The following is a 13,753-nucleotide window of genomic DNA, read 5'->3' as shown; positions in this document are numbered from 1 at the left end:
GTTTTTATATCTAGTATCTTTGTTGAGAATTGATAATAAAATAAGCGACGACTTGGTAAAGAAAGTTTGGCACAAGTTTTTTTAGATCCAGCTGTAGGGGGCGTCCCATTTTTCGTATTCCCACCATGCATTTCGGTGGAACACTTTTTTTTTGTGTGGAGAACTCCATCTTGTATTTCTAGTATCTTTGGTTTCATGGATTATATAATAATGAATTAGATATTTTAGACTAAACCGAGACTACACAATAGCTTACTAAACATTAAAACTGAAAGAATATGTGACAGAACTGTGCAAAAGAGATTTATTTTCATCATTTCTATATGTGCTGTTATTCAGTATTTTATGCACACTAGACTAAAGAAATATGATTTTCTAAAAGAACAACCAAGTACAAATGCGACACATATTACAGTATGTACGCCAAAAACACATGCTTGTTTGAGCCATGCAAATTTATGCAAATAATGTATGCAAATTTGTGACCAAGGAAATACCAATTCTATGCAATGCAATTTAACTCCCCACGAATTAAAACTACAAGCAACGATCAAAAGAAATACATTCATTAAAAAAAAAAATACAATTGCAACTGTATAAATAAAAGTGCTACACCATATACCACATTATAAGCTTTTGTTGAAATATTCTGAATCATATCTGTGCTACAGTAATTTTTTTGAGTAAGAAACTATTTACTCAAAAAAAAATGTTTTCATGTACATATATTGAAACCATTCTATAAGCAAATAGCAAATATGAACAAGCTTTTACATCCATCAATTATTCAAATGACATGGAAATTAAAAAAAACAACTTTAAAACAAAATTGAGCATCTTAACCGCCAATCTACAATATAATAGCTATTCAATAAATTAATCAGTAAGTTGCATAATTATAGTGGAATGCAAAAAATACATGATAAGTACTGTCATACAAGTTTCCTTTTGTGCTGACTGGGTTTGGTAGCATATTTCAGTGGTGGATCAAGGATTTTAAAATAGAAAGGCCTAGGCAGGGTTAGAGATGGATGGCCTGGACTACCTCAGTCCCACTGCAGTTAGGTCTGAGGTGTAAAATCTTATTAAGGCTGTAGCACCATGTTTTATAGCCAGAAATGGAACTCTTAGACTTTAATTTTATAGTTTAAGCTGTTTTATGAAAATACTGGTATATAAGGATCTCAATTTAAGTTTACATACAATTTTTTTTTACAACTAAATCATTTACAGTGATAGCACAATCTTTGATTTTTGCATGGAATCTACACAGATAATAACTTAAATGCACTCCTCTCCAATGATAAACATTTACAATGGATTTTAATTTACTATTCATATTTTGCAGTGAACACAAAAATCACCATATCTATTTTGCTACGGCAAACATCATCTAGTGAACTATCTAAATAAGATCTTTGTTTATGTTAAAGATATTTCTACTGGTGGACAGATGGTTGTGTGGTTGGACGGTTCTATTCTCTTCTTGGGGGTGTTAACTTTCATAGAAACATTCATAATATTTAAAAAAATAGAAAATATAATATTTTATGAGATAACTTATTGCAGGCCCCTCTGTTTAGAATTACAACTGAATATACGACAGGAAACTTTGGTCTATAACATTCACCTGAACATTTTTAAGGGGGTGGGGTGGCTTCTAATATTTCTTGACTTCTTTGACATATTCTGGTACAATATTAAAAAGATTTATTAAAGCACACATATCTACTGCAGTAGTAATAAAGGCACTACAAAAGGAAGGAACTAAACACAAAGGAATAAATATAGAAATACTGTAAAAGTATTTTTCATTTCCTTTCTTACCTTGTTTCATTTTCTCGACCTCTTCATCAACGATGGCTTGGATGCTATCAATCTCCCATCGATGGACTGTTGTCTCCCACAGGACCGGTAACAGATTCTCAGATTTTGCACTGAATAATACATTTTTTAAACAAATTATTATATTTTATTTTGAAACAAAATAACAATTATTTGAAGTTTAAATAAAAATTATTTTTTAAACATTAATTGAAGAACATCCTATTTAAATCCAGATCATATTTTTCAAAAATAATCTCTTTGCAACTTTAAACAATATAAAGCCCTACGCACACTATCAAATTTTATTTGACAAAAACATGTGACATGCCTAAATATGGTCACATCACGACCATATATAGGCACATCATGACTATATACGGCAATACAAAAATTGTTTGTCAATGAAAATTTGAGTGTGAACGGATCTTTAGAAAAAAATATTTAAATTAAATATTATTTCTGAATATATTTTTAATATTAGAATTCAGTAAACAACTTTAAACAGCAAGTTTATTCCTGATAATGTCAAGTCGAAATGTTGATAAATATCGCCTCATTTTCTCTATTTGGACACATTGTTTTATTTTATTTAAACATATTCAGTCCACCATTTAGCCAACACGTTCATATCAAGCTAAAATTAATAATTGCTTATGTTAGCATTTGATTGAAACATTAAAAAAAAAAACATTTTCCTCATATCCATCCTGATGAAAATACTTTCCTATAATAGTAGCTGAAAGTTTAAACAAATTGCGCAATCACATCCCCAATACTTACTATTCAATTGGTACATGTAAGAGTGATGGTAAAATCTTGGACATATCTGCTGTGGACATAATCTTCTCCTCAATAGTATCTAACAACGCTAGGCCGACTCTGAATATTACCGTCACACCTAAAATATAAGGGTAACATGAGAGTATGACTTTATCCACTTCATTACAACAATAATTTGATGATTAAAACACATAATTTTCACCAGTAAAAACAATTAAAAAAAATGTGTCACTGGGCTCTCCGGGCAGCGCATACAGTACAATAAAACATAAAACATTTGAGTATAAAAATAGATAACTATATATAAAACCATCTCTTTTAAAAATTTCATTTTAAAATGATGATTTTTATTACATGAAGCTTAATTTAAATATTAAGGTCTTCTTGACTTATACTATTTACTATAGTCATAAGGTACAGTATGTAGAAGCTGCAGTGCTATATAGTAGAACTAAATCTACTAATATTAGTGAAATTATGTGCGTACCATTTTATCAAATCCTCTATGCTCACTGCTTTTCTCGACTGCAGTGGAACCTCATGACTTTCTTAGAATTAACATAATGACTTCATAAATGGAATCACATGGCTTCATAAGTGGAACCACATGATTTTAATAGTGAAACCACATTACTTCAATAGTGAAATAAATTATGCAAATTACCTTCCATTATTAGATGATCCCATATAGACAGCACTGTATCCCAGCACGGTAACGAGGTATACAAACACATGAACCATGGTGTGATAAACATCAACGGATGAACACCAACATGCTCCTGAAAAAATTTTAAAAGGAAAAATATTTTCAAACAATTTAAAGAAATAATTCTGTAATATTAAGATGTTGAATTCACTGGTCTCTGCACTTAATGTACTGATATATTAAAGAAACTTTTTATTTAAATACTAAAACTATAATGAGCCTGACCTGTTTAGGTCACCATTACTAACAAGCTCCTCTTTAATAATCTCTTTTCGGAATGGCACCACAAGCAACAATAGGTGGAATAATGCCATATAAATGAAATGATTGATTGTTGATTGATTGATTGAGAATGATAGGAATGCATAGAGTATTCTCAAAGGAACAAAAGGAAGTTCCAATTAATGTATGTTAATGTTTATAATTAATGAACAGCTGTAAATAACTATGATTATAATGAATATGACATGCTTAATACTTAGTAAAAATTTTAAAATTGGAAAAAAAGTAAAATGTTAAACTCTTTAGATTCAATGTGTTTTTTTTATTAGCAACTACAATTAATACTACTGTATAATGATTATTTATTAACATATTATATTGTTATTACTAACATCATTATCATCATTACAGGTATCCTATGATTATTACAACTAGTATTATTATGATGATGATAATGATGATGTTTACAATCATCATCTTAATATATTCGCTGCCTAAATTATCATAATATAATCTGGGTCAGTTATGTGCATACTAATCTGGTTACATTCTTGTATTATTAAAAACTTAAGCCCTGTATACACTAACACCTATGCATTTGTTACTATAATTCATCTAATGACATTGCATGAAATAAATTATTTATAATTTAATTAATTTTGAGAAGTATTTTAAAAGTATTTTATCCGCTGTAAATTAGTTCAAGCTTTAGTAGCTTTTACATTTTAAACAAAATTTTTAAGAGATTGTTTATTTATATTTATCTACTTTTATAATTGTATTTTTGTACTGTATGTGCTGCCAGGAAAGCCCCGTGACAGTAGCTTTGCTTTGCTTTTGGGCAATCCGGCCAGTTAGTAATACTTTTTTATTGTTTTATTGGTGAAATAAATGATACGATATATATGATATGATACAATATAGGTCAGGTTACAGTCATTTGATTCATTGCCATGAAACTGGGATATTCATGTCTCAGACAAATAATGTTTTTACAATCAATAAGAATAAAGAGCTCTATAAAAATATCCTGGAATTTATTAAGGAAATTGCCTCATAATCTTAAACAAATAATAATGCCATATATGGGTAAGGAAATCTCTCAACAGTTGTTTATAGTATTATTAAGTTAAGCATTGTAATTGAACATTGTAAGTAAAGGTGGTTAAAGTCAGTGGTAAAACACAACAATTACGGAGTAGAACACTCACGATTTTTATATTTTAATACAGGCAGGAAGAATGAAACAGGCTAGCAAAAAAAAATCAGCAATACTCTAGAGCAACTGGGTTAATTATGTTGTAGAATAATGCAATCCTACACACATTATACAAAGTAATAAATCATTCAGAATGTATCAACACTAATTTATGTAGGAACTTGCTCTTCCCAATAAAAAAAAAACTACCAAACTAAATTTAGCAAGTATATATGTGATAAACGCTACTCAAATAAAAACTGCAGTTTGTTTTTTTCGAATTTTGTTGACCATTGCAATTTTGATAAGGTAGTGGGAATACAGTTTTCTTATATTATTTATTTACTTATTAAAATTATATTTAGCTTTCTACAACAAATCAGAAGCTTCAAATATTTGCTTTAACTTTTGTAATTAGTAAAAAAATCAATAACAGTCAGGGTTGTTTCCTGACCTAGGAAATGTAATCAATTAGTTTCAATGGCAGTAATATTGTTATCAATACTGCAAACAATGCCTCACTAAAGATGAGATCAATGAATTCAATTTGAGCAACAGCATTGTTTTCCTGTGCAACTTTACATATTAAAATCATTTGGCATAATTTAAATCTCATACCTTTGTTACAATGTGTAGTTATTTATTCAAGAAATAATTCAGTGTTCGCTGAAATACATATTTTTATTACACAATCGTAAACTAATTAAAAGAGTGTTAGACCCAATAGAAAGGACAATTAGTTTATCACCCCCGCCCACATGTCTTCTATGGTATTGAAAAGAAAAAACATTTAAAAAAAATAAATAAATAAAAATATTTGTTACACTTTTTTTTAGTAAATTGTTTAGTAGATATTGTTTGTATTATCTTAATCATGTATTTTACTTTGAATATCAATACACCAGAAAACAACCAGAGGGTGATATTTGGCGTTAACAAAATAAAAATCCTCCCTTCCTCATCAATTTTCCAGCCTAGATAGGGAGATAACTTATACATTTTTTTTATTGGGCCTTATATATAGAGAACAGATTCAACATTTGTTTTATGCATCTTAAAATCTGCATTTTATTTTCTAATTAACAACTGTAAAGTATTAACATACTTTAAATATATAAACAATTTTAATTTTACATTATATGTTTATAGCTCAAACTAGATAGGACTGATCTTCAAATCATTATCATTATCTTACCAAATGTCTATAAAGTGATGGCTTTCTTTGCTTGAGTAAACATTTAAAAACTTCTGCATGGCGCTGTATTCTGTAACGTAAAAACCAATATGTTTAGCAGTTAAAATTTAAGCAAATCAACTGATGACTGTTTCAAATACCAAAGGTCATTGGAAGAAAAATGGGAATTAAAATGTCTTAAAATTCAAACATTAGAATAATGTGGTGATTAAACTTTAGGTATATAGTAATGAGAAAGACGATGATGAATGATGATGATGATTCTGATTATGGTGATGACTATAACAACAACAACTACTGTAAAACCACAAAAAAAAGAAAAAAAAAACAATATAAAATACAATATAGTGAAAGAAGATAAACAATTTTTAGTTATGAAAATTTCATAAAAAATTTACCTGCCCATGGAAGAACTGAAATAGCCAGAAAGGTACTTTGCTTTTTCGAAGAGCACAACCATTACCCAGAATGCATCTTGCTCCTCAAGATTCATAAGGAGCATCCCGACAATATACGACATGCCTAGAATTTCAAAAAGACGGATTACAATAAAACTTTGCATTCTTAGTCATACACAGATCCTTTAAAAGTTAACTGTGACTTTTTACATATTCATTTATAAGCAGAAATATGAATGAAAATCAATTTCAGATAGGGTTATGTTGTCACAAAACAAGGCTTATGAGAAGTATGCTTCATTTAGGCCTATGTAACATCCTCTGTTGGTGGACAAAACAAAGTGAGATAATTTTTACTAATTAGCAAGTTAGGTTAACAATAGAATAAAGTTAGGCCTACATTTTTAGGCAAAGAAAATCCTGGCTGATTAGTGCCGCACCTAGATCGAAAAACACTATACCCAAAGTACATTATTCTTTTTCTGTCTTACTTGGAAAAGAATACCTAGTTTTTGAAATGGCAAAAACAACGATACGACCTTGTTACACTGTCTCGATGATGTAATTGGAAATTAGTTTATCCTGTTTTCAAAAACAAGTACTGTTTGGCGAAAAATGTCTGTTATGAACTAAAAAACAAATCAATATAACATTTAAATGCTTACTTAGTTATTAAGTTTACAAATTTAAGAATTAAGTTGAGAAAGTATTTTTCAGACTCTTGAACTGTTAACGTAGTGATAATTTACCTTGGCAGTAACCAACAGATGGGTTAAATCTGGCATATACGGCAAGAACACGGAATAACGATGCCCGTCCTTCCATCCCCTCCATTCCATTCCCACGGAACCTACGATGCATGGGGAAAGTACGATCTGCGAAGTAAAAAACAAGAGTTCAAGTACAAGTTCAGTACTGTGGGAATGTGTCTACCAAACAGAAATGAGAAGAATAAAACACAAAAAATGTTAGTTATGAAAAATAAAGTAATACACATAAAGAATTTAGAGTTGGGAATTAGTGAACAAATGTCAATTTTTCCTGTGCAAGGCCCTATGAAAATATTTTGTGCTTTGACCATGAAAATTATCTTTATAGAATGTCTCTATCTGTACATAAAAACAGTGGCTGTCTGTAGAAGAAAAAAAGTCTTTAGTGCTTCCAAGCGGTCAGAAGCCAAGAAAAACATTACCAACATCCACTGCAATTTGACGGATGACGGCAACCGGGACATGCGACTTGTCGAAACGTTCAACGTTGTCTTCATCTAGCAAATCTGGTCCCAGTTTGCTTGTGCAATATTCACTGATGTTTAAGTCAACCATCTGTTGCCTTAGTAACTGAACATTTAGCTGAAAGAAATATTTTTAAAACCCCACCTTGTCACAAATTACCATACAGTATGCAAAAATAATAGTGTGTTTTATTTATGTTCAAACTATTAACCTGTTTTTTTTTTTATAGTGTCAGATGAATAACAGACTATTATAAATCAACAGATTATCATTTTTTATTTACAAAATAACAAACGAACCGCAAGCACTTCCACCAAAATTACATGACAATTGACTTTATAATGGCTACATCATTCATTATCATACATACAGTATAACAAGAAATTAAAACAAAAAAAATAATTTTCTATTGAAATTATACTCAAGGCTAAACATTACATAGCCCATGACACCTGTTACCTTGGCAACAAAATTAAATCAATGTATGAGATCATAATGATGTATTTAGTAAGTCTGTATCAGGTAAATATTGTATTGTATTATGGACTGTATTATAAATGTTTATCCAAATAATTTCCCTGAAACCTTGACTCAGAAATACCGGGATGGTGTGGAGTTCAATAAGGATAAAATATTTTTATAGACTCAAATAAATACCCCCACTTTATTATTACTAATACAAAGTTTAAATTACTTATACTGTACTGTGTCCCAGGGTTCAAGGTGGAGGCATACTGAAGTTACTGTACCATGGTGAAAGTATTACACCCCCATAGCCTGGGTATCAGGAACAATACAAGACGCATTCATATGAATACAAACTACTTGGTTGAGTAGTTCAACTTCTTTGTTAAGCAAATTAAATGTAAATACCAAGTAATTGAATTTGCTGGAGGCTTGGAGTTGGTTTGTTCCTAGAACAGCTTTCCAGAGTTTTCCCCTCAAATGGTGCGGAATACCTCTCTGGATGTGTGACTGCAGTTTGCCTAGTGATTTGTTGTCAATATCACCAGAAATCGTGTCAAGGAACTTGGATAGATCTTGTTGTTGTGATTCTGAAAGGGAGCTGTAAAATAATAATAAAAAAATAACTAACCTCTTGTGGTTTATAGAAAAAAATTGAAATCACAAAATTAATGTAAATAAATAGTTTAAAATAAAAGTAATTACATTAGTTTAAATAGAAAAGAAACCACAAATACTGAAAGTAAATATGCACATGTTGGTGGTATGTAAAGAAATTGGGGACAAAAAACAAAGGGTTCATTTACTTATATCTTATTTACGGAGTACAGTACTACATATTATTTTTGTTAATACACACATGTTTAATAATTTCAGATTTGCAATTTGAACAAAACAAATTTGGTTATTGCAAATTTGCAATTAAAACAACAGAATTTCATATATTGAACATCTTGGACATTAAAAGGAATTTTGTAATTATTCTAGTACTGTATATTTGTGACTAGCTCTGGCAAAATCAGCTGTTTGTTGGGAAAATTCATGATTGAGATTATGAGTGTTTTTCAATTCTGCATGAAATCTTCTTTAGACAGTGTTTATTTGATGGAAATTGGTTGAGTATAGTGCAATTATGAATATTCATTTCTTGAATGTCAGCCATGTAGGTTTTGAGAAAAATCAATAGTTATTATTAAGATTTGTATTTTGAAAATAATTTAAATGTACTTTTCAGCTAGATACAGTGATTGAAATTTTGCAGAAATGTTCTTTAAATATACTGTATTTTCTTTTACAAAATGCAAAAACATGAAAATGTTCAAAATTATGATTCTCAATCATTTTGGGTGCTTGTGAGAAATTAGATAGCATGTCGACAAATGGTCGGTTATATTTTTTTAATGTTCACTTGACGCAATTGCCTTAATTTGCTGATTTACTGCTGAGCATGTGCAGGAATCATAAATAGCCAATTAATGTAAGTGCTATGTACTGTAGTGTGTAGGTGTTAAGACAAATAATTTGCCACTTACAGTCAACAACTAGTGTAGTATTATAATCATTCTTTTGGATAACATTTTACAATACAATATACTATAGTCAGTAAGTGTACACAACATGGCATAAATGAAATGTGGGTGATTGATGATAATTATGTTATAATATTTTTTTGTTTATTAATTCAGTTACAGGCAGAAAAAGGAAAAGATCTGCATACTATAGGGATGAGTGGGAGTCAGGAGGTCAGGGAAAGAACAAAATGACCTATGCACCAGAACAAATATAGAGCGCTGACCCGAGAGCCACAAATTCCAGAACTCATAGAATACAGACATGGCTGTCTAACTGGTATATCAAAATGAGTCTCCCATCCCCAAAAAGATGTCCCTACCCACCCCTATGCAGTGGCGGCATCAGCGGGGTGGCAGGCTTAAGCCCCCCGCCGGACAAGTCAAGCCCTCCCGCCGGACAGAGCTCGTCGGGCAGTCAGACCATAAAACATATAAAAATAGACCCACACCAAGCCAACACATGTCTGTCACAGTCTGAGAGTGCCATTTTCAGCCATCCAGAGGTTGATATTCTTAAAAAAAAAATCAAATTTGGGAGGGGGTACACCCTCTCAAACCCTTCCTTCAGTTCGAGCCTACGAGCTCAGTCCCCCTGTCGGACAACTTAGCCCCCCCAGAAAATATATCCTAGAGCCGCCACTGCCCCTATTAGTATCCCCAGCAAGTGATTTACGGGTTCACAAAATATTTTGGATATATGTACTGTACAGTGTAATTGGTTTTGTTAGATGGATAAAATCTTATAGGGGTAATTCCATATCAATGCAACCAAAAAAAAAAAAATGTCAATCTCTCCGAACAACATAATAAAACTTGAACAAAATTCGAGATTGATTTTTTTTTTTTTGTTGATTTGACATGGAATTACAAATGAGAGATCTTTGCACCAAGTAAACTTAATGTATGAAACAGTATACTGTAATAGAACATTATCTTTTTTATCCTCGGGGGAACTTGGGCTCATAGGCCCGAGCTGGAGGAAGGGTTTGAGATGGTGTACCCCCTCCCAAATGAGATTTTTTTAAGAAAAGGAACCTCTGAATGGCCAGAAATGACATTCTCTGATTGTGACAGGCGTGGGCCTATTTTTATATATTTTTCAGTCCGACTACCCGGCGAACTCTGTCCAATGGGGAAGGGCTTGACATGTCCGGTGGGGGCTTAAGCTTGTTTATATAAAACTCCACTCCTTGCCTGCACAATACACAACAGTAACTGGTAATAAATTTATAGATTTTTATATAAAAACAACAAATAAGCCAAACTGAATTATTTTGATCTGTGTCAGTCTGAAAGTTGATATTTTACTTGATCATCTAAAATAAAGTAATTAATATTATTTTGAATAGGTTTTTTTTTTAGTATTTCAGCATTCACTGTAGTCTTTAAATGACTGTCCATACTAAAATCATGCTCCTCCTACTGTACATGGGTGTTATAGAGTATGACATTACTGTACCATTCCCATATTATAAAATGCCATTTATAGCAATCACATATCACATAAATTTGTAGCGTGGACATATACTGTACAGTAGTCTTAGAATCATCTCTTTAACTTCTTACATTAACAAATACATAGCTTTATAAACAGATATTTCCAAGGAAAAGGTTCAATTCAGTCATTCACGCACTACGACTGTTGATATCACATATTAAGCAAAAACCAAGTGATCTACAGGCTTTCAGAAGCTTTAAATCTATTCCTTCGGTAGAAGATCCATCAGGTCAAATTAGATCAACTTTAATTAATTAGTCCCATTAAACTCAGCAATGCTTGAAGATACATATTAAGATAATCTTTCCACCAAAGGTCAGTCTGAGATAATTAAATTTTCAGCACTACCTCAACGTATTCCAATACATCCTGCTTTGAATAAATACTGAATAGATTTCAGATTTGGAATTTTCGTCGTAAATTCCTCCTCCCCAAATGACTGAACAAAGCTAATGGAATGAACACTGTTCTCATTATTATTCTATTACCAACGTTTTCTCAGAATTAGCATTATTACTAACCCAAGATACTATAAAATACAGTTGGGGCATTTGAGTAATATATCCATTTCACTCTAAAAAAATACAAATTCTAAATGTCCCCACAAAAATCCACTGAACATGCCTGGGAAATGTTGTGCTTACGACCATGAAAATTGTTCATAAAATGTCTCCAGCACCAAATGTTATCTGTACACTACATGTATATAACTCAACTAACTTATATTTTACATGTTTTCCCCCAAAATGCCTCCGAATGCCGGTAATGAACTTTTTCCAGTCCTGCCACTGAACAATATGTTTATTCAAATAAAATATTTTAAATCTTTTTCTATAGACGTTGACTTTGTTTATAAATTCCTAATCCTGATGGGATGTTATTGGCCTAAATAACTACTGTACTGTACATGCAATCAGAATTAGGATCTATTTCAGACTGGTATAACATTAGCCAATTCCTTTTCTATATTAAACATGGCTAGCTCTGAATTTACCTGCAAGGATACTCATGTTGCCGCTCTCCTAGTTCATCTCTAGCATCCACCCATGCAAAACCATACTCATCATATTCGTCTCCATCTGCATCGCACTCTGGTTGTTCATTTTCAATATTTTCTTGTTCCTCCTCCATTTTCTGCTTCCGATGTATCATTAGATGACGATTGTAAATTCTTTGATACAATCTCTATAAAGGTATTATTTCTTCTGATGGTGGTTATCCGTTAATTGTTTGCATCTACAGATATCAGGTTCAGTATCTTCACAGTTAAATCTGGCCAAGTAACAAAAATTACACGTTAATTAATACAAAAGAATTTTTAAATCTTCTAATATAGGCCTACTGTACACCTGCACACCAGATTATGAAAATAAGGCCTGCACAGGGAATCTATTCCCAGTGCAAAAATTAGGCCTAGAAATACATCCACGCATTTCGGAAAACAAGGGCCATTTTTCATGCATATTTTGCACAAAATTCGGCCTTGCGTCTATCTCTCAATATATAACCAATAATTTAGGTACTACTACTGTAGTTACAATTTTGTGCAAATAGGACTATAGTATTTTCCTAATGAAATACTGGTACAGTAGCTCTGTTAATCCGAATTATTATAAACAGTAAAATGACAGACAGGCAGACTGACTAACAAATATTTTATTAGCAGAACTTCTTCAGTTGAAGGGGGGAGGGGGGTATGACAGTTTCAGCTAGCAAAAGTTTGTGATAATAAAATATTTGTTAGTCTTCAAAGTGCTGCCTGTCATTTTACTGTTTATTACTATTTTATTAGAAATTTTCCATGCAAATCTGTGTAATAGTTTTCGATGTACTGTACAGTAGGCCCACTAGGCCTATCCCTCTTTGCAATTATAATTCTTTGGGTTGGGGTCTAGGCCTACAGTATGGCACGAGCATAGCCAGCAGCAAATATTTTACGCAGTTGTTATTTGTCTGTGAAAGAACATTTGCGTAACAGCCGTGCACTCTCGGTGAGGGTGGGGGGAGCAACTTTATTTACTACATAATATTTAATATTTAGGGCTAGGTAGGCCTAGTCCACACTGTACATTAGGCCTAGGCTAGACTAGGCTAGGCTAGCTAGGCCTAGGCTAACTAGGCCTAGCCTAGCCTAGCTAGCCTAGGTGTTTACAAACATACGGAATTGAATAAAAAGAAAATAACACAAAATACGTACAAGGTACAAGTCACTTCATTTAAAAAATAAACATTAATAAAACGTACCTGGTGTATGGAGCTAGGAATGCTCCTTCCATTCAAACTGCCTTTTTTCTTCATAAATCCCAACAATACCGTAGTTGGATTGGATGCTCAGCTGCTCTCTCAGCATCAAAATTTTAATAATTTGAAAGCGCGCCACCATCACCACATCGATAGCGGGCGCAATGTACAAAAGTTGTTTGATCAATGACACATTTTATATAATAATAGGGCTGTCAAGAAAAATTTAATCCTGGGCCAGAATCTGTCCGGCCGCCGTATCTGTTTTTGGACCGAACCATTTTTGACGTGAAAGGTCTATATTAATAAGGACCTCTGTTTCATTTTAAGTTGGTAGTCTTTATTTTTTAATTCTTTTAAATAAATTGTTATAATTCAGATTGACGGGTGAAATTCCTGGAGATCCAACGTTGTAGA

The 13,753-nt window shown here is 32.0% G+C and overlaps 1 protein-coding gene across 1 annotated transcript in view; it reads right to left on the bottom strand.

Annotated features, from left to right (window-relative positions):
- The window catches only part of LOC117117298 (rab GTPase-activating protein 1-like), a 23,322-nt gene extending 9,827 nt beyond the window's left edge, over positions 1–13,495 (bottom strand). The window contains exons 1-10 of the mRNA XM_033261555.1: positions 13,340–13,495; positions 12,090–12,367; positions 8,435–8,627; positions 7,519–7,678; positions 7,076–7,201; positions 6,327–6,450; positions 5,929–5,998; positions 3,272–3,386; positions 2,608–2,725; positions 1,828–1,937 (exon numbers count right to left, since the gene is read on the bottom strand). Of these exons, the coding sequence (XP_033117446.1) occupies positions 1,828–1,937; positions 2,608–2,725; positions 3,272–3,386; positions 5,929–5,998; positions 6,327–6,450; positions 7,076–7,201; positions 7,519–7,678; positions 8,435–8,627; positions 12,090–12,247 (1,174 nt within the window). The 5' untranslated portion in view covers positions 12,248–12,367; positions 13,340–13,495. The remainder of the gene's footprint in view (positions 1–1,827; positions 1,938–2,607; positions 2,726–3,271; positions 3,387–5,928; positions 5,999–6,326; positions 6,451–7,075; positions 7,202–7,518; positions 7,679–8,434; positions 8,628–12,089; positions 12,368–13,339) is intronic.
- Positions 13,496–13,753: the final 258 nt, after the last annotated feature.

The sequence above is a fragment of the Anneissia japonica genome, unplaced genomic scaffold, assembly GCF_011630105.1.
Source record: "Anneissia japonica isolate Jap-2015-1 unplaced genomic scaffold, ASM1163010v1 scaffold287749_len374965_cov195, whole genome shotgun sequence".
Lineage (NCBI taxonomy): Eukaryota > Metazoa > Echinodermata > Crinoidea > Comatulida > Comatulidae > Anneissia > Anneissia japonica.
The sequence above is the reverse complement of the archived record's forward strand: the minus strand, read 5'-3'. Positions and strand labels throughout refer to the sequence as shown.